This window comes from Columba livia, chromosome 1, assembly GCF_036013475.1.
Source record: "Columba livia isolate bColLiv1 breed racing homer chromosome 1, bColLiv1.pat.W.v2, whole genome shotgun sequence".
NCBI lineage: Eukaryota > Metazoa > Chordata > Aves > Columbiformes > Columbidae > Columba > Columba livia.
The window spans coordinates 179,058,020-179,081,208 of record NC_088602.1 but is presented as its reverse complement, the minus strand read 5'-3'; the positions used below and the strand labels follow the sequence as shown (position 1 = coordinate 179,081,208).

Sequence of the window (23,189 nt, the reverse complement as noted above, 5' to 3'; positions counted from 1 at the left end):
TATTTGATAGTATAGCAACACTCTATGACTGTTGAATCAGCTGCAAACTTCAAGCTATTATGAATAGTCTGACTCTGAAGTACGCCAGACTGTCAAAGATAGGTAGGAGGAAGTTAATTTTCTTAGTTATTTTCAGTCTCATTTCAGGATTTACCTTAGCTGAAAAAATAAGTTTGTCCAAGAACACATTCTGTTTCTACATTAAATTTACACATAAATATTAAACTTGGGAACGTAACTTCTGTCACAGTACATTACGTTTATTCATTGCAATGAAATATCATAGAATGTGTTACTAGCAGCAATCCAAATGACAAGCGGTTTTGCTCCACTAGAAAAATTTTCACTGTTATATGTTCAGTTCTTCTAGATAAATGTTTAACAATTACATAAAGTTTTAAATAGTAGAAAAAGAGGAAAACATTCTGGAAGAATAAAAACCTATTGTTAGGTTCACGCATGTTCAGAAATAGTAGATGCTCTTTCCATTCCCACTCAGCTGCTTTTCATAGCTTTACCATTATCTGATGGTTTGCAACAAATCTCAGGAGAAATTCTAGTAAAGAAAAAGACAGAACAGTCCCATGTGCACCCGCAGTTACACTGCTGGGTGGCCCTGAGGTAAGCTAGACGTGACTTCATCTGTAAAACATTTTTGCCTAAAAATGAATGAGCTCTCATCTTTCTAACATGTAACAAGCCCTTTAGGTGAAAATGCAAGAAATAAAAAATTCCTCTGTCTCTTTTCCCAACAGCAAGACTGAGTTTGCTTATAGAAAGCAGGGAGTGCAAAAAAGTTGACTACACTTCTTACAAGACGCAACTGAAGAATGGCAGACTTATTCTCAAAAAAGATGAAACAGATGAGTAAACGGCTCAGCACCTAAAGGTGTTGAGACTTCTTTCATTCATGGCAAGTTAGCAGTTCCTCTCTTCTGAGTCTTCTGTTCAGGTAGCATCATAAGTAATAGTGAATGTACATTGTCCTTTTGGGGGAAAAAAATACTTAAAACAAGCCAAAAACCATTGAGATGGAATGAGTCCAAGCAGCAGCTGTCACTTTTATTGTGCATAAGGGAAGAGAGGTGTGGGATGCATCACAACTTTAGAACCATCACAGCTTCATATAATATCTTCCTTTAACATAGCTGTTTAAAAAGCAGAACATGTAGTATTTAATGTAATCACCAAAATCACTAGAACCTCACAGCTGGTACTTGTGAGCTGCTTTGCTTTTCTTCCCAACAGTGCTTTTCTTGGAAAAACACAAAATAGTAGCTCAGCACACTTCAAAATGTGTTTGATTGTTTTACTCTCCACATGAGACTACTCAGTTTCCATGTTAAAACTGCTAACTCTGCAGTGATTCATTCTTTCACCCATCTTGTAATATTCAGATAATTTTCTCCATAAAATATATAAGCATTCACGAAGTCTGCAACCTCTGAAAAGCTGTGAGTTGTGTGTATGATCTTAAGTTTTCCAAAAACTCATTCCATAGTATTTTGTTTTTTGATGACCCTCTAGGAAAATCTTGCTTTGGCTCCATGGGCATAACTTAATGTTCAATATTCCTATTACTGTAACAGCAACACAAAACTGATCTCTAAACTCAAGGAGTAAGTGTCCCTTCTTTCAACTGCATCACTTCAAACAGCATTTGAAAAACACGAAGGAGACAAAAGGCTGAGGCAGTTACTATATTCCAGCCAGGAATTTTCAGGTCCAAAACATATTTGGCAGATACAATATAAAGATAAAGTTCCATGTTAGAAGATTTCATAACAAGTGGTAACAAGATGTGAGTATAGAATTAAAATTGCTGCAATAAATCTCTTCCCCTGTTTTTTAAGTGGCCCATCATACAGTCTGTTCTTCAACTACTGCATTGAAAAGCTGATTCAAAAAGAAACACAGTCCTGCACTCTTTACTAGAGAACCTGTCAGGCAACAAAAATAGCAGATTCTTACAATTAAATTCAGGCTTAAAGGTGAGGTTTAAATTAAGAATAACGTGTATATTTCACCCCCCCTTAGTGATAACAGTACACTAAAAAGCCCACAACAATTTCACCATCAGCTTCAGTGAAAAGGGAGACTATTACATCACACATATTAAGAAACAACTCTCCACATTTTGATGAAAGGAGGAAGACATCAGGAAATTCTCTGCTTTCTATTGGAATGGTGGCTGTCTTTAGGAAAGGATGAAATGATTAATTTGTTGGAAGTAGCTGAATTCTGTAAGCATGTCACTGCACTTCCTTTGACACTATATTTTTGGAAGAACTGAAGTCAAACTCAAAAACACTCAAAGACTTTTGCACTACACTTTAACTTTCATAAGTTGCTACATGAATGTACTTGATAAACCACAGGATTACAAAATGCTTAAGGTTGGAAGTGACCTCTGGAGGTCATCTTGTCAACAGAGAAATACGCCAAGAACAACTGTATACGACAAAGAAAAACATGTGATTTTAAAAAAAGTTATCTAAAGCCAGGATTTTCTGACAGAGTTTGATTAATACAGTTCTTCTGTGAAGCAGTTCTCAGATGCATTGTCTATATATGAATTTCATTTGATGCACTTGAACAAGGACGTTTATTGTTCTGTTTTATAGGTTTAGTGTTTATTCGAACACACTGCAATATTTGATCTGCAACTGTAATCCTAATCCTGCCCACAGTGCTCTGTACTGATCACCATGGAGCTTGTTGTCACATCAGCTGAAAGAATACACATTAAGAATTCCAGTTAAAACACAGGTAACTCTCTCTACCCTCAGAAGAATATCCATGTGCAGTATACTCTACATAATCCATGATCCAAACCTATACTAGCACAAAGCAAACGACTATTCTAAGAACAGAACATTGGGCTAGAAACGTAAAGCGAGGCAGCTCTTTGTGTCTTGGTTTCATTAAGTCAAGCACTGATAACTGCACAGGGCCCACCTGAACATGCCCCAGTGCTTTGGAAAATGTACAGCTGAATGTACTCCACTTTCAAATTCTCCAGATGAGAAAAAATGAACAAGGGAAACCAGGTGCAGAGACACAGAGATAAGCTTAGTAGGGGTGGGTCACTGAAATCAATATCTCTTGCACAATCATTGTGAAAACGCAGACAACATAGTGAATCTTTTCTTTAGCAGTCTTCTCTCATGATGGTTCACAGGACGAATTAACAGAAGAGCAAGGATAGAAATCTCCAGTATATTTACTAGCACTCTGAAGAACTGAAGGAAAGTTGAAAAGCCTACAGTAAAGCAGAGTAAATATTTATCTCCTGTAATTTAACATTGTTTTATTTGAAAATAATAAAAACAACCCAACAGTTTTCCTCTTCCAATCCATGCAGGTAAGGCACTGTTGCTGCTAAAGCAGTTGTCTAAGCTGAGAAGGTTTTGGCTACTTGGTATATCTGCTTGCCATAGATATCTAGTTAAACTCCCTTCACATTAGCTTTACTTAAATTTTTTCAGAACTGACTATGGTAAACTAGAACACATGTGCTTACCAGCTGGAATACCAAATACAAGTGTACCAGAAAAACAATGTTAAAAAAACTTTAATCTAGTAGTGGTATTACAGACAAGAAAGAACACATAATGCAATTACATCCCTTGGTGTAACACAACAGTATTGATGGTATTTGAAGACTCTATAGGGTGGTGGTTTGTTGTTGCTGTTGATTCCCTTCCCTCCCCCTTTATTTTTTTTTTAAACCCTACCCACAACACAATAGCCAAAGCTCCCTCTTCATTATGTGGGCAGGATGTTATCACACATATATATGTTATACTGACAGCAACCCTTCCCTTACACTGTCCTTCAGCCCTCCCCTTGAAGGGTGTGTCTGATAATCTCAGCTCCACATTTAGTGCTTCTTATTTTTTATGATCTTTTAATGCAGCCCCACTGAAATACAGTCTCAATGCTGCAAGCCTCCATTAGTAAATTACTCAATGTGGGTTAACAGCAGCAGTTAACAGCTAGCACAGGATGAACAACATTAATGTTAAACTTTGAATGCCTACTGAAATAGTCCCCAACAGTCCGCCTGCCCAGTGCTGTCCAGGAATACTTGGGAGAGCGCTGGTTAGTCTCACCAAAGGCACACAGGGTGACAGTCTAAGAGTACAGGAGAATTTAAAAGTGTAGGCAACTGAGTTTAGGGTATAGCAACACTCTGAGATGCCACAATTAACTACGGTAAACATAGCCAAAGAGAGTGGAACAATTTAAGGGACATCTGAAAAAAAGATAAGGCAAAGACTAATCTATTAGTGGGGATTCTAACCTCCCCCATTTTTCTCCTAGGAGCTGGGCACCTTTCCTCAAACAGAAAGAAAATACAGCACTGATTCAATTGTAATGCTATTTAATTCTGAAACTAAATGCACAAATTTAGCTATCAGGATCTAACATATTGTATGTTCTGTGGCAAGTTTCCTATCCCTTTTTAGCCCTTCATGGAATGAGACAAAAGATAATCAGTTAAAAGCAATTTTTATATATTACATTTAAGTGCACGTTTATCTATCTATAGTATCTCCTTCTTAAAAAGCAAGATCTTCACAGTGTTATGGCTGCTGCTTGCAGACAGAAAACCTGCTGGAACAGGACACTCCACTTTCAGTTGCAATGTTGAGAATATCCCACAGGTAGAAGAGGGAGCAGAATGGTAAAGAAACTCTTCCTGCCTGCCTGAACTACCCTGGTTTTCATTAGAATCTACACAGTTATATAAAAGCCATAAACTCTCAGAAGAACAATTATTATGTACAATTTGAAAACAGCAGTTTAAAGAAGCAGTTGCCTCTGTTATATTTTGAAGTCTAGATGCAACACAGAAAGAGAGGAAATAACCAACTTGAACACAGACTGCTGGCAAAGCCTGTAGGTGTTTGGAGTATTACTGCAGATATACAAAAGAATACTTCAAGTAGTGTGAATATTAGGATTTTTAAAGATTTTGGTCAATCATCTTATTCTCAATTTTGTTATTCTCTGGCACTTACACAGGAAAACTATTTTAAGAATTTTTATTGGGTATAAATAGATTGGTTTTAATCTTTAAACAGAATTTAAACAGAATTTAAACAGTACCTTTTTTAAAGGGCAGATAATGTTTTCATCTTCATTACTTGGAGTGACTTGAAATGACTACTTGTCAATTACTTAGTGTTCATAAGTTATGATCAACCAAGAAATAGTAAATAAAGATAAATCTTATGCAACACACTTCTCAAAAATAAAACATTTACCTACTAAATACTAATAGTGGACACAAAAAAAACCAAGACATCAGCATGCTTCAGATGGCCACACACTTATAATGTATATCTGTCATTCCAAACTATAAAATCTCATCTGCTTCTCACAGCTGAAGCCTCTGAACATCTGTCAGCCAGTTTTCAATGTTTTTTTTTTTTTTTTTTTCTTTTGCTCCTTTACTTTTAATTAAAACTACCAGATTAGGCAATGGAGTTTCATTAACTCCACAGGTCCAACTGTCAAGTGTCCTCAGAAAAGGAAGGCTGGTTGGTTTTACCTATCAGATATCAAGATATCACTAATGGAAATAAGAAGTAGAAGCCTTATGTAGCTCTAAGAAGAACCCCTCACCATCTTCATGACATCATATCTACCTCACCTGTGAACTTATAAAAGCAAAGTTGCTTTTATTGCCTTTGGATAGCACTTCGTGCCAAAAAAAAAAAAAAAAACAAACCAAAAAAAAAAACAAAAAAAAAACAAAAAAACAAAACACTGACATAACAAGAAAGATGTCATGTCATTCGTCTCTTTAAAACAAGAAAAATTCCCTTTCTTTATTGGACTTAAAAACATGTTAGACGATGTGAGCAAACTGAAATCCAGCAGCAAGTCCTCCCTCTACTGTATGGCTTCCTTGTGCATGTCACTATTTATTGCCTTTCATCTGCCATTGTAACAACCAGCTACAGAAGTCAGGATAAAATTGTGGATTAGAATTTCCTGTTCCCTTCTAAATAAAAGCACTGCAATTAATCATTTGCAGAACAGAAAACCTGGCAATAGGAGACTTGGTTTATTATCTGGTTTGTGAATCTAATGCAAGTTTCACCTAATAATAACCTTTGTTTAATACTCTGAAGTTCATACAGAATCCTCAGAAAGAAGTGATTTATGTTACTGTCTACCTTCAGTAAAAAATAACACAAAAGTTAAGAATAAAAAGAATACATAAGGAAATTATATATATACATACATATTAGTGATACCAACCTTCTAAAAGATATACTAAAACCAAAAATGACTATTTACTTCAAAAGGAAGTTATTACAAAGAAGCCAAGTAGTGGTCTCTACTACAATAAGCAATCAATTCAGTTGCACCAAAGTAGGACAAAAAACCTCAGCACTTAATGTGAGTACCCTCCCTACCCCCCCAACAGTATAAGGCAAATGTAATTTGGTGTCTTACACTGAAAATTGAAAAAGTTACAGGTGGTAAAGATATCAAAGACTTAATGCAATAATTCCAAGTCATATATGAGGAAAAAGGGACAAAATAGAACAACATAATCAAGAATTTGTTCAACAAGTCATTCTTCTTTAAGGCTCCAGAACTATCAAGAAAGGTATTGAGACAGGTCAGATAACAGCCATAATCATTACTAAAATGAAAGTTTTATTTTAGAATAGGACTAAACATTTTAGCTGAATCCTCTTTAGAGTTAGAAAACTCAGGTTTTATCAGATTCATATTGTAGCCTAACATGAAAACTTAGTGGTCCCAGCCCTAAGAGTTGACAGTATGACAAACAACACAAGGGATAAGAAAACAAGATTAAGCTAATGAGACTGCAATACTGTCTGATCTTCCAAAGAGCCAATAATTTTTTTATTGATCTCTAATCTCTAGTAGCCATTAATAAGCCAGGATGTCTGATGAAAGAAAACACAAAGCAATAATGCACTAAGAAGAAAGTTTCCCATGGTCTATTTATAAATTGGTCATTGAAACTCCTCTGTGCAAAGTCAAATGCATAACTTATTTTCTTAAAAAAAAAATAAATCTGTAGTTATTAGATGTAATAGATTTTTTTTGAAAAATAAACACACACCTTGGTTCTCAGTCTTACCTCAGCCCACTTAAGAATACAAGTCATGCAGAAGGTATGACTGCAGTTCTCAGGAAAACCAATCTCTTGTTCTAGAAGGCAGTTCAGACAGATGGGGCACGTGTCACCGTCATACAATAAAGTAGAACAGGAACACCCTTCTTCATTTTCTTCACCTGGTATTATTAACATCAACACTTAAAATTTTTGACAGTTTCTGAAACAAAGTCCTTCTAGATTTGAATAATAAGGCAATAAGATACAATTTCCTGTAGTTAAAAGGAAATTAATCAAGTTTTCAGGTCTAATGAAGTCAAGATGCTGGCCAGAGTAGTTAAAAGAAAGTATTTCAGGTGAAAAACACAATGTAACATATTTAATCGACTACTGTACCATTATTTGTCATAAAAACAAAGGAAAGTTAGTTTTAGTGCTATTTAAATAAAGAATAACACAGTATTTCCTATTGACGATGTAGTAATTTAGACATTGTTCTCCCAAGTTTTTTCTCCTCAAATGCTTGCTTTCTCTCCCCATTAAGTAAATTAGACCAGCATATTCTATGTGTATTATCTCATATACACATGATCTACCTTTATTTTAGTTTTCCATTCTTAGAACTGTTTTAATCTGAACATCCTCAAGTATCTACCTAATCATGTACATTAAATAAAAATGCTCTCAATTTCATTGAAGTTATAATATTTTTTCAGAATATAAAAATGCAAGACCTTTTCTTCAAATAATTTTACTCTAAATTATTTTTCTGAATAACAATTGCTTTCTCCATTTTTGTTCTGCTACTAAAAGTCAATAAGTGAAAACCAGAAGATACAAGAGGACCCCACAGGCCGAAAGAAAAACAGTATGCTGAGACAGTGGTTATATTTACACAATTTATTTCAAAACAAGCAGCATACTAATTGAGAGAGCAAATGTAAAATCTGACCTTCACAGCCTGAACCTGAATAATATAGTTGAGTATTTTCACATGCACAGATTTTACCTTCTATGCCTTCATGTTTCTGTCCCTCAGCATCTTGAATACATGGCTTTCTGTGCTTCATCTTCTTACAAAATGTAGTCTGGAAAACATAGAAGCAGTTTGCATAGTTCATTTAGATTGCAATTTGAAAATAAACATGACCACTATGGACTCAATGAGTGTTCTCCAGTGCTCCCAATGCTGTCCATTTCATTACACCTTTGCAGAGTAGAAACCAATGACATTAAGAGTTAGATACAGATCATTCAGTCTGCTTGCAATTTATGAGCATCATTGATGCTGTCTAGGAACTATACTTCCAACTTGAAAATTGTTTTTTGTTCAACAAATGCAGAGTTTTTGCAGTGTTTCAAGACCACCAGTGGTTCATTAATTTTTAAAAGTTAAATGTACTGCTAAATTTCTATGCAAACCACCACGCCACATACCACTGCAGTAACTAACAGCTGCAAACTGACCTTTGTAAGTTGTTGAAACAAAAATATTAAACGCACAAGCACCAGAAGAGTTAGTTGCTTTCTACATCTAGCATGACCATAGCAGTGACAAGTGAGAGAAACAAAAGCAGCTTACAATTGCTTCCTTCCTGCTTTTGTCATACAATCAGAAGAGGAAAAAAAAAAAACAAACAACAATGAAAGATGTATCATTAAACAAGGGACAGGTCACAAGCACAGGTGCAGTGGAGTATCATGAATGGGGAGGATGCACCTTTAATTATTCTCCAAAGGAGCAGCATGAAATAAGAACATGGATAGAGAATAATCCTTGTGATTGACATCACACAGGTTGAAAGAATTTCATCTCGCATAAAAAAAAATCAAGAAATGTACGCTCTTTGAAGGCTTACCTACTACAGACAGAATGACACACACTTGAAATAAAGAGTATCTACACCAAGAACTAAATCTCCCGCATTTCAAACTCCTGTGGTCACAGCAGAGATGGCAGAAGCAGCTAAAGCTCCAACACAACAGCCCTAGAGGGACCAGCTATTTTCTTCACAACTATATGAAGCTTTTAAAATTTTTATTATTTAAGTGGATAAATTAAAACATGACAAGATATTGAATAAATCAGAAATTACCATGATCTGCTTCCTTAAGCATTCAAGCCTGAAGTAAACTGAGGTTTGAAATCCCTTGCTCTGTAATGCCTTTGCTAGAAGCAGTAGCTGAACAAAGCTGAGAGTGCCACAATCACACTCCTGAACTAAACTTCCTCTTATTTCACTTACAAACTATGTTGATTTACCCTTCACCACCTGGATATCCAGGAGAGGGAGAGACAGACTTTGCATCCTAAAGCTTTTCTTTGATCAAGTCTTTACTGCATGAATCAAATCACCTGAGGGTGGGAGAAAGGGAAGGGAGAAGGAAACAAAAACCCAGCTATAAGAGAATTTTACCCCTATGCTCCTATCCTATTTTAAAAATTACTTTAAAAGATGTCACTAGGATAAATGCCATTAACTGTAGAACATTTACTAGCACTAATGGTAAAACAGACTGTGTTGCAGTACATGCCCAAAGTTGCATACAAGTTCTGTTAGCAGAACAACCACTGACCAGACCACTACCTATTATCCTTTGCCAGCAATGCAAGACAAAACCCAACAAAAGCCAAATTGCTACTTTAAAATTTAATGCCTTAAACAAGAAAAATCTGCATCAAATTAGGACAGGTAAGACCACCAAAACCACATTTGAACTTAAAATATCAGATTGAAGTCTGTTGGTTTCACTCTGATTTGCAAGAGGACTTAAGTGGCTTTGGTCACAAAAAGATTAAATCATGTGCTGGTGTGTGGTATACACACTTTTATGTATAAAACATATGAACATTCCTTCTGCTCTACGTCTTAACAAAACCTCAGCAATGCTTTACAGCAGCAGAAAGATCCACAAGCTGTGCTCAAACCTCTCTCAACCCCAGGAGTCCCAGAACACATCACAGCTGAGACAGTTTAAAGACAAGATCAAGAATTCTGCACTCTGCACCCATCCATAGAAAAGATTTTACATGGACACCATCTAGATACCAAATTGTAACTTAAGCAGCAGCTGTAGAGTTCATGCTTATTGTTACAGAGGTCTTGAGTTCACTAAGGCAGATTGCAAAAATAGAACCCAGAGAAGCTCTTTAGATTTTTTTCTGCCAGAAAAAGTAATCTTTTATCCATTGTACTCTTTCTAGGCACAAAGACATCCCAGAAATTCTTGCACAGCTACAACAAGAGAAACAGAGATCCTAAAACTTTGACAGAATATCAGTAAATCCAAGATATGCAGCAACAGAAAACACTGATGTGGTGTTACATTGCTCTTCTCACAAACTTACTTTTGAACAGATACTGAGTGCTAATATGATCACAGCTCACTTTGCACAGCACACCTTTTTGCCAATTTGACACTGTGCTTTTTGTACAACATAGAAGAATTTAATACTACTGACAAGTATTTATAAATAAAGTAAAAGATATCATCAAAATTTACATACCATTTAACAAATTAACTTTGGAAAGACTATTTTTTCCGCTACTTCAAAAGGGGCATGACAGGCATTGGAACAGTGCAAGAGATAGCACTGCAGACTGCTGTTAAATTTATAAAATTAAAAAAAAAAAAAAAAGCTAAAAAAAGAGAACACAGTGGTTTAGCAGGAGCAGACAGCACAGAAAACAGAACTCTTATTTGTCCCAAAATACAATGTATTCCTTTACATTCTTTTAAATGTCAATAAAATCTGGAAGTATTTCTCAGACATTTTTCTTGATCATTACAGCTGCAGGCCATTAAAAAAAAAAAATCTGTCTTGGCTGAGGAGTGATACAGTGAAAAAAGCAATATAATTTTTTTTTGGTCATTCTCCCAGTCACCAAATTCCATCAGCTCACATGAAGATCATATTATGATCATATGCATAGCTAATCACATCTGATCAAGCTAATATGTATTTGAAGAATGTTGTTTTTATCCAAAGAGTACTCCTACCAGATTCCACTGACTCATGACCAACATGTTTTAGTTGTGATCATTCAGTTGTCGATGTGAAATATTAGAAAACTCCAAGACCCACACATGCAAGGCACTTGATAAGACTGCAACAAGCATTATATTACATTAGTGCTGACAAAAACAAAATCACTCCCCAACTCTATAGATAAAACACTTTCTAAGAATGCCTAAAGACAGCATAGAATTACAGCCAAGATGGTACTTTTCTGGTATAAACTTCCAGTGGAATCACTATGTAACAGAAGTACCTTATTTAATTTCAGATTTGAGATAAAGGCAAGAATACACTGGTATATAAAAATGAAAAGATTGAACAAGGACACAAGTACCCCTCCACCCTTTCTATTAAAGGAGTTAAATGTTTAAGTTTCTAGATAATTCATCAAAGGAAATTCCAATTCTTGTCTTCAAGGAAGGCAGATGCCAAAGACATTTACCAATAAACTTCTTAACAGAGTTAATTGTAGAATGTGGGAATAGATACATTTACTGTCTGAGGAATGTAGCTTCACGATGTACTTCAACACCATAGAACAGACTGATACAAACACCATTTACACACTAAACAATCTTCTATATCACAACAATTTAAGTGTGATTTACCTTTTTTATTAACACAAACTACTTCATACAGTTCATAACCTAAACATACAGATGTACTTCAACACTAATTCACTGTGCATGCAGAAAGAAAAAACTATTCAAAATCATGTAACTGAATTTCCTATTGAACGAAAATCTATTACATTAAACCCTTAAAATTAAACACAAAAATAATCTGATGAAAATCTGTAATTTGAAGTGACACACTACAAACCATTTACAGGGCATAAAGAATGCTTGTAAGTAAAATGCAACAGCTAAATACACTCTTCCTTCAGCACAGTAATGGTCTAGAGACCTATCTACACAGAAGTACACTTGTACAATTGGAAAAGAGGGATGGAAAGGATGCAACAAAATCTCTGGTAAACATGTGCAAAACGATGTCCAAGAGTGGCTTATTCTTGTTCCCTTAGCAGGCTTAACTCGAGAAACATCTGTAATTAACCTTTCAACCTCTTAGATACATCGTATATCAATATTGATAGGAGTGACTTTGCTATATTTCTATTAAAAATATTTTCTTTTAACAGGGATTTGTGGCATTCTGTTAGCTATATTTTGATTTCTTTACTAACTCAAGAAACAATCGGTTTCAAAGCTGAAACAAGACAGTCATACATTCAGTTTACAGAAATTATTTGCTTAAGAAAGCTACCATAACAGCCTTTACTCTCATCAAACTTTTGGGCAGCAGTAAGTTGGACTCTATTCCCTATGCATTTTCACAGCCTTTAAGAAACCTTGGAAAAAGTTTTAAGACCCTTCCCTCTGCAAGTATGTTTTTAAGCAGTCTAGCGCAATGCATTCTTCAAAGGAAAAAAAAACAACAGACACTATTGGGTATTTGCAAATGTACATTGAGAACCTTTACAGTTCTTTTCATTTGGAAAAACTTTTCATTTGTCTGAAAAGCCTGGAAGGCAGACTTGTTTAGGCGATAATTCAGTACTGTTGTTTGTCCTCCAATAAATGAGAGCTAAACTAAGGATCTAGAAGCACTTATCCTGGATTTGCTCCTTTGTCTAGTAAAATTTCATGGCCCAGAACATTTCTGAGAACAGAACCAAAAGACACACTCAAAAGAGAGCTTTTGAAGAAGATCTTCACTCTTTGTATGCTCAAATTGCACCTTGTGTGCATTCCCAAATGGAATGCCATAGAACCAACAAAGATGAAGAGAAAGAAAGAGACCAGTAGAATCCTTTTTCTATAGGTGGTTTAAGCCTACTTGTGTAGATCCTGGAAAGAATCAGTGCTATTCAGACAAGGAGACACCGCTGATTCAAAGACTCTTCCCAGACCCTCTAAGGATGCAATTTCCCAAGAGGGATAATCTAATCTAGCAGTTTGCTGCCACCAAAAGCAGCAGCTCTGTTTCTCACCAGTAGCGATGGTGAGCAGACTCAGTTGAGAGCTACATGTGCCAAAGAAATTGCAACTGACAGAATGTGGGAGGGAAGACATAAAACAGGATTGCCCCTTTTGGCACTAGCTAGGTACTAGAATAGCTAAGACTTGCTTGTTAAACTAACCCCCTTCAAGGACATAGCAGTACCTAAATTACTTGCCAAGTCCACAAAAACACAATGTGAAGTGACAGGAGAAAACTGTCAAAGCAAATGGCTAAAATTATACTATCTTAAACAGTACACTGCCTTCCTCCAACTCACCTCTTCCCACAATAAATCAGGAAAACAAAACAACACAGTGGATATCCTCCTCAAGATTTCTTCTTCCACAGCCCAGCAACAAGACACTGACAAGCACACTTCTGTTTCAAATGCTCTGGCTACAGCTACTCCCCTGCCAGATTCAGTGCTTTCGTTTCTGTGGCCACCTCAACAATAACAGACTAAATAGCAGCTGTGGACACTCACCGTTCATGTCCAGTCAGCATTTGCAGAAATATACAGGACAACACCGTACCTGCCTCCCAAGTAAGGAAAGCAATGCAGAAGTCAATGGAAATGTGCAAATACAGCTTGAGGAACAGCTGCCATGGCTCAGATGCAGCTATTATCACCTAGCAGCCTGCCTGACCATTTGAAGAGCCAAGAGTTTCAAGGAAGATATAGGACCTTGCAGTGGACACACACGAGGTGATCTCCTTACTGTATAAAGCTTATAATCATAAACTGGCTTAAAACCTGCCATACAGACCTTTTCATGTTAAGTCAATCAAGTCAAGGGAATAAGCAGCATTCCTCACTAAAGTTTAACAAAAAACCACCTGCAAAACACAGGCAAAACAATTTTATAAGACCTTACATATTTGAGAATATTCTATAAACTGTGGGGGGCATCACGTCTCCTATAAACATGGTATGTTGAAATGCTGCTACAAATCAGATTGAGCTCCAGCATTTAAACCACTTTAGTGTACTGGACAGTAAAAGAAGAGAGTGAAACAATGTCAGTAGTACCATTTAATGTATCCATGCCTTGACTAGTTACGCTGATCCACAAGTTTTAGTATTCTACAATTACTAACAGTAACTAAAGAATACTTTATTCACCATTTTATTCATATGTGTAAGGGTAAATTAGCATATTCTAGCTCTACTTAGAAAAATCACTATCCAAAAATCTTCAGTACAACACAGAACTAAACCAGACGCACTACCAACTTGAAAGAAGGGCAACACACATCACTGAACTTGTACTTGCTGTTAATACCTCTAACAACAGCATGGCGCTGATTTAGTGCTCTTAAATAAGTTAAATAAAGCCAAAAGAAACCCAAACCCCAACAGATTTATGCATATGAAAAACTGAAGACATTAACAAAGTTTGTATCACCAACAGGTATCCATTAAGGAACATCGCCTTCTATCTCTGTACTGGGAAATTTGTGCATGGGCCAAGCATCCCGTCACCTCAGAATCCCAGTCCTGCAGCTGCCCTTCTGATCTACCAGCTTTTGTGTTCCTTTCTTTCTTAAAGTAATCAGTTCTCATTGGTTTTTACCTAGTAACAAACAACAATGTAGCTTACAGAAGAACCATTAGCACTGGAAAACAAGCAGTAAAAAAAAAAAAAAAAAAAAGACCAACTTGAAAATGTTGTGCTAATTCAACTAATAAAGCTATCATAGATAGTCTTCAGCAAAATTCCAAAGCCCATCCCAAAAAAACAACCAAGAGTGGACCATTTTAAGTCTTCAATAGTAAGTAACTTAAGACAACACAAGACATGAAAGTTTGTGAAACACTTACAACACCCTCCTGCCCCCAGATACAACACACATGCAAAGGCTGATTTGCTCATCAGAATCACAAGCTTGCACAGCAGTTAGCAGCTTTTAGACACGACAAATTTGAGTTTGGTACTGAACTATAGTTACATTACTGTCACTGATAGGTAATTATCTACAGAAAGCAAATTTCATTTCTCATCATTCTGCACTGTCAACCATATAACAATTTGTTCCTAAGATAGGTGGCAGAAGTTTAGGACATCTCCTGAACTTAGATTAAGGGTTCACACCCAGCAAGCAGCAATGAGAAACTACCTCAGCAGAGTCCCCCCATAAGTCAATTTAAATCAAGCATTTTCAGTAACTGCCAGCAGCTGTGAAGTTAACCCAGCCCACACAAAATTACATACCAAAGTAGAGAGAAATGACAGCTCTATACTGTCAGTACCGACGACCAACAACCAAGATGGTTCAGTGCTTAGGCAAATTCAGCTCGCAGACCAAGAACTAGATGAAGCTCAACTTGCTAGTTAGCAAGGGCAGGAAAACAAACAAACCAGAAAAAGCACAAGTATGTATTTCACAGCTGGTCAATCTAACCTGTAATTTGAAGCTATGCTTGTGTCCCTACCAGTTGTTTAGTGACATTTCCTCAAGTTTGTGAGAAAAGCCCTTTCCACTTTGCCAGAGGACAAACTAGGCTACTCACGTCTCTGCCAGCTCTTGAAAACGCAAAAGCAGTGAGGACAAAGCCACGTAGTTTCCCTACACACTAGACTAAGGCAATTTGCAGGGTAGCTCCTCAGTAAGGCTGCCACTCATAAAACTGCTTTCCAAAGATGTTCTGAATTATGCAAGACAATCTCAGACCTAGTCTTCACTGATGTCCATGTCTGCGTCCATGACAGCCATAAGAAGGAATGCTTGTTGGAGCCATGGTTAACTCCCCCAGGTAAAACAGCTTAATTTATACAAAAGATAGGATGAATAGAACCTTCTAAATACTGATACAAGATGATGAAATGTATATTCACAGAAATTAAAACCACCCTATTTTGCTTTCCAACACAGTATTTATACAGAAGGCAATGTGCACTGTGCTGCTGTTTCATGTGTGCATGTATATGATAAGACTCCCAACAGAAGCAGCACTATACCACAACCACCCCCATAGGGAGAACACACATGCACACCAGGGGCTAAAGCATGTGGTTCCATATTCTGCTGATAAAACACTGAAGTACTGTAGTGATTAACATAATACAAAGAAATATTAAATATTCTGTACACAATATTCTCTCACAAAATGTACAATTCAGCACTTAGGTGTTTCTTCCAAGTAGTTTGTGACTAAACTGAGTGTAATTGAGATTTACAAATAACAGGAATTAATTAGGGATTAGGTGCTATTGTCATGGTGCACACGGTTCAGGCAACTAAATCAAATCCTCATAAACTCATGACCTTGCCTTCTGCTGCCGAGGATCCTTAATCACATGCATACTTCTGCAGCTGGAAGGCATAGCATTACACACCAAAGTCAGCAAAAAAGGCTCAGCCATTTCCAAGAACAGTTAAAAAATAATAATTAACACCCCCCCCCAGCAACAACACAAAAACATCCACCCCTCTTTATCTAGCAACTTGGAAGCACTTTGCTTTCCACCAAAGAGCAGTTATTTGGCAGTGCGTCACCAAGATCAAGAACATGCTTTCCACACAAGCAACCCTTTCAAATCCAGCCACGTCACAGATCTGGGGAAAAACATGTTTGCATTTACTCAATAAATCTTTGCTAATTGTTACATTTTATTTATTTTTTCCCCATGAACTGGATCTGTGCTCAGCATACACTAACGATTTGAAGTTCCTATCCCATTGCTACACTGCACATGCAACATTCCCACAAGATGAATGAGCATACTTCAGTCAGTGCTATGGCAACACAGCAGGACTTGCCATAATTTCTCTGATGCTAAAGAGACTAGGAAGACCATCTTTACTTTTCTTAATACCATCCTAAACACGCCCAAATAGCTGGACTTAAACACCAGAGATGCGGGAACTGAACCACAAGACCTTGATAGAGGTGGAAAAGAAAGAAAACAGAAAAAATGATGGGCAAAACTGATGGAGTAACACTGAACTCAAATGAAAAGCTCAGGGGTAGTAGCAATTGCAAGAAGCACATTTAAGATGCAAAGATCCAACATGGCAACAAAACCAGAGTGGTAAGTATATTGAGCCAAAGAAGAACAGGCTGAATCCAGCAAAGGAAGAAATAGCCTGCAATTGTCCTATTACAGACTACCATTATTTTTTCTTTCACATGGTAGTCTTATTTCTCAGCTTCTGAATACTGAATCCCTGCAAACTGAAGGGCATCTCTAACAAAAATTACATAACATACAGGGTCCTCTATAATTTAATGGATTTACTTAAATGGAAAAATGCACTACAGAAGATTGCATAGAACCGTATACACACACTTAATAAAAAAATTCTGTTCTTTCATACTGCATGCTGTTCTTTCATTTTCAGCATTAAATAAAGACTTTAGTGATACGACACGTTCTTTTGACATTAAAAAAAGGGTTTCCATTAAAAGTAATTTCAGCTTTCATATAATCTACACAGCCATTTATTCAAAAAACAAACACAAGAAAGAAAACAACAACCACTTAAAAGTACATTTTGCCTCTCTGAGGCATACTTTTTTTTTTTAAAAAAACCCACTAAATCTACAGTGTCAAAACCACCATCCTCAAGCTCCTTTTGACTTTGAGTAACAGTTTTTTCTAAGCTTGGGTCAAACACCTACACTAACCTCTTACAAATCTCACACAAATGGAAATTATATATTTTCTGAAAATGGTGGGAAAATAACATTTTCAAAGGATTTATGACAACTGAAATTATTTTAACGGTAACTGTATTTTGCACAAAATCTCTTCCTATATTCATAGAATAATAATGCATTAGATGACATTTTGGAAGTAGTAGATAGACGGGGGAGAAAGCAGTTTCAATTATTGTTGATCTTGCTTTCCCAGCCCTTACTCAGCAATAACTTCCAAGATAGCTAAAACAAAGCTAGAAAAACATAGCCAGGGATGGAAGACAGGTATTGTGAGAGAAGGCTTCCTTAAAACCAATAGCAGCACACAAAAGGTAACAGAAACTATTAACCAAGCTGGAGGAAAAGCCAGATCTGAGCTTGAAAATGCAACCTGAACTCCACCACATTTCCTTTAAACTTGTCAAGAGTCTACTCATAGGAAAACATGCTAATCACCATTTTGAGTTATTTTCACTATATAGATGGCATCAAGAAATCACCTGTAACAAAACAGTACTCTACTGTGAATTCTCAAGTAAGGAATTTAGAACAATCAACTATAACAAAACCTATCTCATTGCAAAGCTTCAAAGAGAACCTGAGCTTCCCACGTGAACAATACTGGAAGCTCCTTACAATGATGAACCCTGTTCTCACTCAAAAGTTTCTTGTCAGAAAAACCACCACAAAATAATTGCTGGTGTCATCTGACTTATCCAAGAATTGTATAAGGTGCCTTTCTTGCTCAGGCTGATGAAACTACATCTTAAAAATCACAATTGTGTAGGTTTACAGGGAAGAATACACTCTACCTTCATTATTACAGGTATCCTTATTTGGTAACACCTCTGAAAGAAAACTCCAACGAACTCAAGGTAGTCCTAACAGACTGCTCTTCTCCACCTGTTTCACAGGACTCCCAAGTACTTTTTATTACACCTATCTATCCACAGGGGTCATTACCTTTAACATCACAAGTGACAAACTAAGAACTTTTTTTAAAAAAGCAAAATCACGTATAAGAAGTGCTTATTTACTTGCTGTATAGAAAGCAAAAAAGAATTCCATCGATCTTCCTGTGTCAAGAATTGCTGAAATCATTCGCTCAGGATAGTGAGCAGTCCAATTAAGACCATCCATCTACCTTCAAATTCTACCTTCTAACTCAAGTTTTGAATATCAGTACAGTTTCATTAAGGGTCTCCATCTCTCCTGTGGCACACCAAGAAAGATACAAGTGGTTCAGGGTATGAAACCCAAGCAACTTTCAAACCCAGAACAGAGATGTTCGCTGCCTTCTGCCTGGCAAACTGTTTCCATACCCTCAACTGCCAGGTAAAGAGACCAAATAAGTAGGGAAGATAAAATGCCACTGGACTGGTATCCTCTGAGATGAAGGTCGCTGCCCTTCAAGCCAAGTCAGACTACTGCACAGAGATGAACCAAAACATGCCTACACTGCTGAAAAGCCACAAACCAGCCGTTGTTTTGAAGTACTCTACAGAATACGCACATTAGAGACCTCTGGTATTTATGCCTACAGAAGAAGAGTTAGGGTATAAATCTGTTTAACACTGTGTATCTCCAACTTGCAAAAAAAGCAAGCAATGTTGAGATTTATAAAATCTACTTCCACCTTCAACAGTTTAGCAGATTAGCTCTAACCCTTTCAGAATTCATTCAGAAAAATGTTTGATAGCTAAACTGATTATTCAGTGTTATCAGCAGAAACTGCACTGCATGTTTTTGTTACTATTAACCGGAAGGACATTTTTTTCTCTCTCACATTGGATTCCTGGCAAAGAAAATCCCCACAGTGAACACTGGACTGATAGAAGGCCAGGCTTCAAGAATTCTGGTGTCAGTATGGCAAATGAGTCCCAGCTTTCTCCAGCAGTGTTTTTCCCCCCCATTAACATGATGCATGTTAATAAAATCACCATTAAAATAATTACTAAAGCCAACTTTAAACAACAGATGTTTTTGCACCGGTTTTATAGTACTTTGAACTGTGGAAAACTGAGAAGATTCTGCAAAGAATCCCTGTAACAGGAAAAAAACAACAAAACCAAACAAAAAACCAACCAACCAAACCAACAACAAACAGATGTTTGTAACCAGAGCAGAACCACCTACAAGTTTTATAAAACCAGAAACTAGAAGTCCTGCATCAACTGTATCAAACTACAGTCAGTCAAGAGCACAAAGAAACACTTTATCGTGTGGATGCTTCAAAAGCAATAGCTGAATAACTGGAGGATAACCTACATCTCCCAATTGAGTCAAATTCAACAGCCTTCACATACTGTGTTTGAGCAGTATAAATTAACGTTCAAAAAACTCACCAAATTCCTACAGAAGTGTTCCCAATCATAAAGATAATCTGAATACAAGATAAACTAGTGAACCCAGTTTTACTGCTTTTAAAAGTCTGAAAAAACATCTCTTCCAAATGATCTTGAAAGACAATGTTTTCCTCCCCACTCCCCAAGGCCACAGAGCTGTTGTCCATTCTGCTTATTCGCAAGCAGACTTTAAGGCATGGGGTACATGAAAGCAAATTCACATATTTCTTATTTGGGCCACTTATCACTGTGAAAATTGACACATCAGCAAATGTAAACTACTGAAAGGAAAGCTACAAAAGATGTAACACTGTGAATCAAAGTCCAAATAGCCTCCTGCCACCTTAGCTATTTCTCCTCATCTAAGGAAAAAAGAGCAAACATAATTTCCCTAGAAATTCTAAAGGAAACATTTGAAAAAATACCTGGGATAATTTCCAAGTATTTTCCATGACACTAAAGAGGATGCTATCCGTTACTTGTAACTTCATAGATCTCTAAATACAGCTTTCCAGTTCAAGAAGAAACATGGATTACCATACGTAATCAACCAAACAAAGCAAATTTTTGTCACCCTGTCATTTAAGAAGCCCACTATTTATTTCTGCTATGATCACAAGAAACCACGGCAAAATTACTAAAGACTTCTCCCATTCTTCTTCTCCTGTAGGAATGGTCTGAATAGTCACACAATACAACTTAAAGTTAGATTACACTTCACTTAAAACTATGATCCACTGAAAGAGAATTAAAAGCCCCCAATGCATTAGCAATATACAAACACATCATCAGACACTAAATTAGCTAGATCTTCCTTTAAGGTTATCAAAGCCCTAAAAAGCTATAAAATTACAAACTCAAAATAGCTGTTCAAGAATGAGGGGCATTCCTATCCATTACGTAATTATTACTTAGATGTGTACAGTGTTAATCGTCTCTTGACACCCTGAACAAATGATTCTTCGCCAAGAGCACCTAGTTACTGATACTAAACAAACAGTAACTACCTGGCCTTTCTCTGTTACCTCATTCTTCCTAAAAACTAAAAATTAATTTGTAGTCTAAAATAAATCATTGTGAGATGAAGGGGACCAATTTTAGGCCTACCAAAATTGTTTTGAAGTTATAAACGGGGAGATAGGTTGTCAAACAAAGATGAGTTTTGCATTTGAGGCTCAGGCTAAAAATATTCTTTAATACTCACCAAAGGGAAAAAATAATTAGGACACTATGTTCTCTAAAACACAAGAAGAGTTGGATAGTCTCTCCCTGGCTTGGTAACTGTACCACTTCCAGGCTCCAGCGTCACTCTGTACAGCTTTACTGATGTTTAAGTCAGTCGCGGTTCCACAACAGCACAAAAGCAGAGCCGGGCTTTAAGTTGAGCCTTTCCGTGCAACTTCCTCCACAACTACAAAGTCTTCCAGCAACTCCTGCTACTGCCAGACACTCTTCCAGGCACCGCTGCCGGTGTTTACAACTCCGGGGGAGCAGAGAGCCGGCGGTGTCCCCCCGGACCGGGATCTTTGTTCAGGCGGAGAGGCCCCCGCGCCCACCCCCTCATGGATCACCGGGCAGCGCTGCCGCTCCTCCCGTTCCGCCTGCACAAAAGCCTTCGACGCGGAGGGGCCGGCGGTCTCCTGGGAGCGACGGACGGCCCCAGCCGCCCCCTTTTGTTTCCCCCCTTGCCCCGGGAGACGAGCCGGGCGGCCGAGCCGCCCCCCGCGCCCCGCAGCGGCCTGTCACGGCGGCCGGGGCAGCTTCCCGGCCGGCGCCACGACGCGCGCGGCGGGAGGCGGGGGGGGAGAAGCGGAGGCCGGAGCCGGCAGCAAACCCCGCCCTCTGCCCGGCGGGAGCACCCCGGCCCGGCGGGCCCGGGGCGGAGGGGAAGGCCCCGGCCGGAGCGGGACGGCAGCACTGCCCGCCTCCCCTCCCTCCCTCCCTGCCGCCGGCACCCTGCCCGCCGTCCCGCGGCGGGGAACAGCCCCGAGCACTTTCCTCACGGCAACTCCGGAGGGACGCGCCCGCCCTCAACGGCCGCTGTTCACCTGGCGCCGCGGCGTCCCCCGCGCGGTCACCGCTCCGCTCTGCCGCCACCCGCGCGCAGCGGGGTCTCCGGTTCCCCGCGCCTCCTCTGCCGCCTCGGGGCTTCTGGGAGCGGCGCCCGCCGCCCCGCTGCGGCCGAGGAGCGTCCGCCGGGCGGGAGGGCGGACTGTGCCGGGCTGGGCTCCGCGGGGCCCCGCTCAGCGCCCGCCGAGCCACATGTCCGCGCGCGGCCGGGACTGCGCAGCGCCGGCGGGGGCCGCGGGGGGGCGCTGCTCTGCCGCCTTCCGCCGCGGGGAGGGGAGGGGCGGGGCGGGGCGGGGCGGGCGCTGTCGTGGCGGCGGGCGGTGCAGCCCGCCAGCGAGACGCCTCCAAACCGCCCCGCGCCACCGGCGGGAGCATTGTGGGATAGGTCCTCCAGCACCGCCTTGAAGGGGGGAGGGGCGGGGCGGGGCCGCCGCCGAGGTGGTGGAGGGGGCGGGAAGGGGAGGGCACGTGACCCGCCGCCGCCACTGGCCGCCGAGCAGCCAATGGGAGCGGGGGGGCGGGCGCGCGGGGACGATCCGGGTTGGGGGGGCGGGGGAGGGTAATGTGAGGACGGCGCGTCGCAGGCGGGGGCGCCCTCTGGTGGCGGCGCGGGGGCAGGGCGTGGCTGCGAGACCCCGGGGCGTGACGTAATCTTACGGCGACGCTGGGCGCCCCCAGTGGTTTGTTTGTTTTGTTTTTTAATGTTGTTTTGATAAAATTATCCGGGCTGTCAAGAGCTTGGGGGTTGGGGTCACGCAGCATCGAACCCTCATCTGAAGCCCCCACAGCAACGCACCGACCACAGCAACAAGCGACAGGAAAGGGGAACCTGGTGCCCCAAATACTCAGGCTTGGTTGAGTGGCTCCTCCTGTCCAGAATGGCGTTGTTGCAGCCTGAGTGGAGTATAATATGTGTCAGCGTCAGTCTGTCAGGAATGATGAAATTTCATTAGTTGTCATGATTACTGATGGAATATTAATTTAGGATTAACTCGG

The 23,189-nt window shown here is 39.2% G+C and overlaps 1 protein-coding gene across 2 annotated transcripts in view; it reads right to left on the bottom strand.

The window, feature by feature from the left end:
- Positions 1 to 22,440, bottom strand: part of SCAF11 (SR-related CTD associated factor 11) — a 44,009-nt gene extending 21,569 nt beyond the window's left edge. The window contains exons 1-3 of one of the 2 annotated variants that reach the window (XM_065048603.1): positions 22,172 to 22,440; positions 8,121 to 8,199; positions 7,136 to 7,290 (exon numbers count right to left, since the gene is read on the bottom strand). In XM_065048603.1, the coding sequence (XP_064904675.1) occupies positions 7,136 to 7,290; positions 8,121 to 8,181 (216 nt within the window). In that variant the 5' untranslated portion in view covers positions 8,182 to 8,199; positions 22,172 to 22,440. Of the gene's footprint in view, positions 1 to 7,135; positions 7,291 to 8,120; positions 8,200 to 21,327; positions 22,050 to 22,171 lie in introns of those variants that run through there. The other variant, XM_005499914.3, reaches the window with a different exon arrangement.
- Between the last annotated feature and the right edge of the window lie 749 nt (positions 22,441 to 23,189).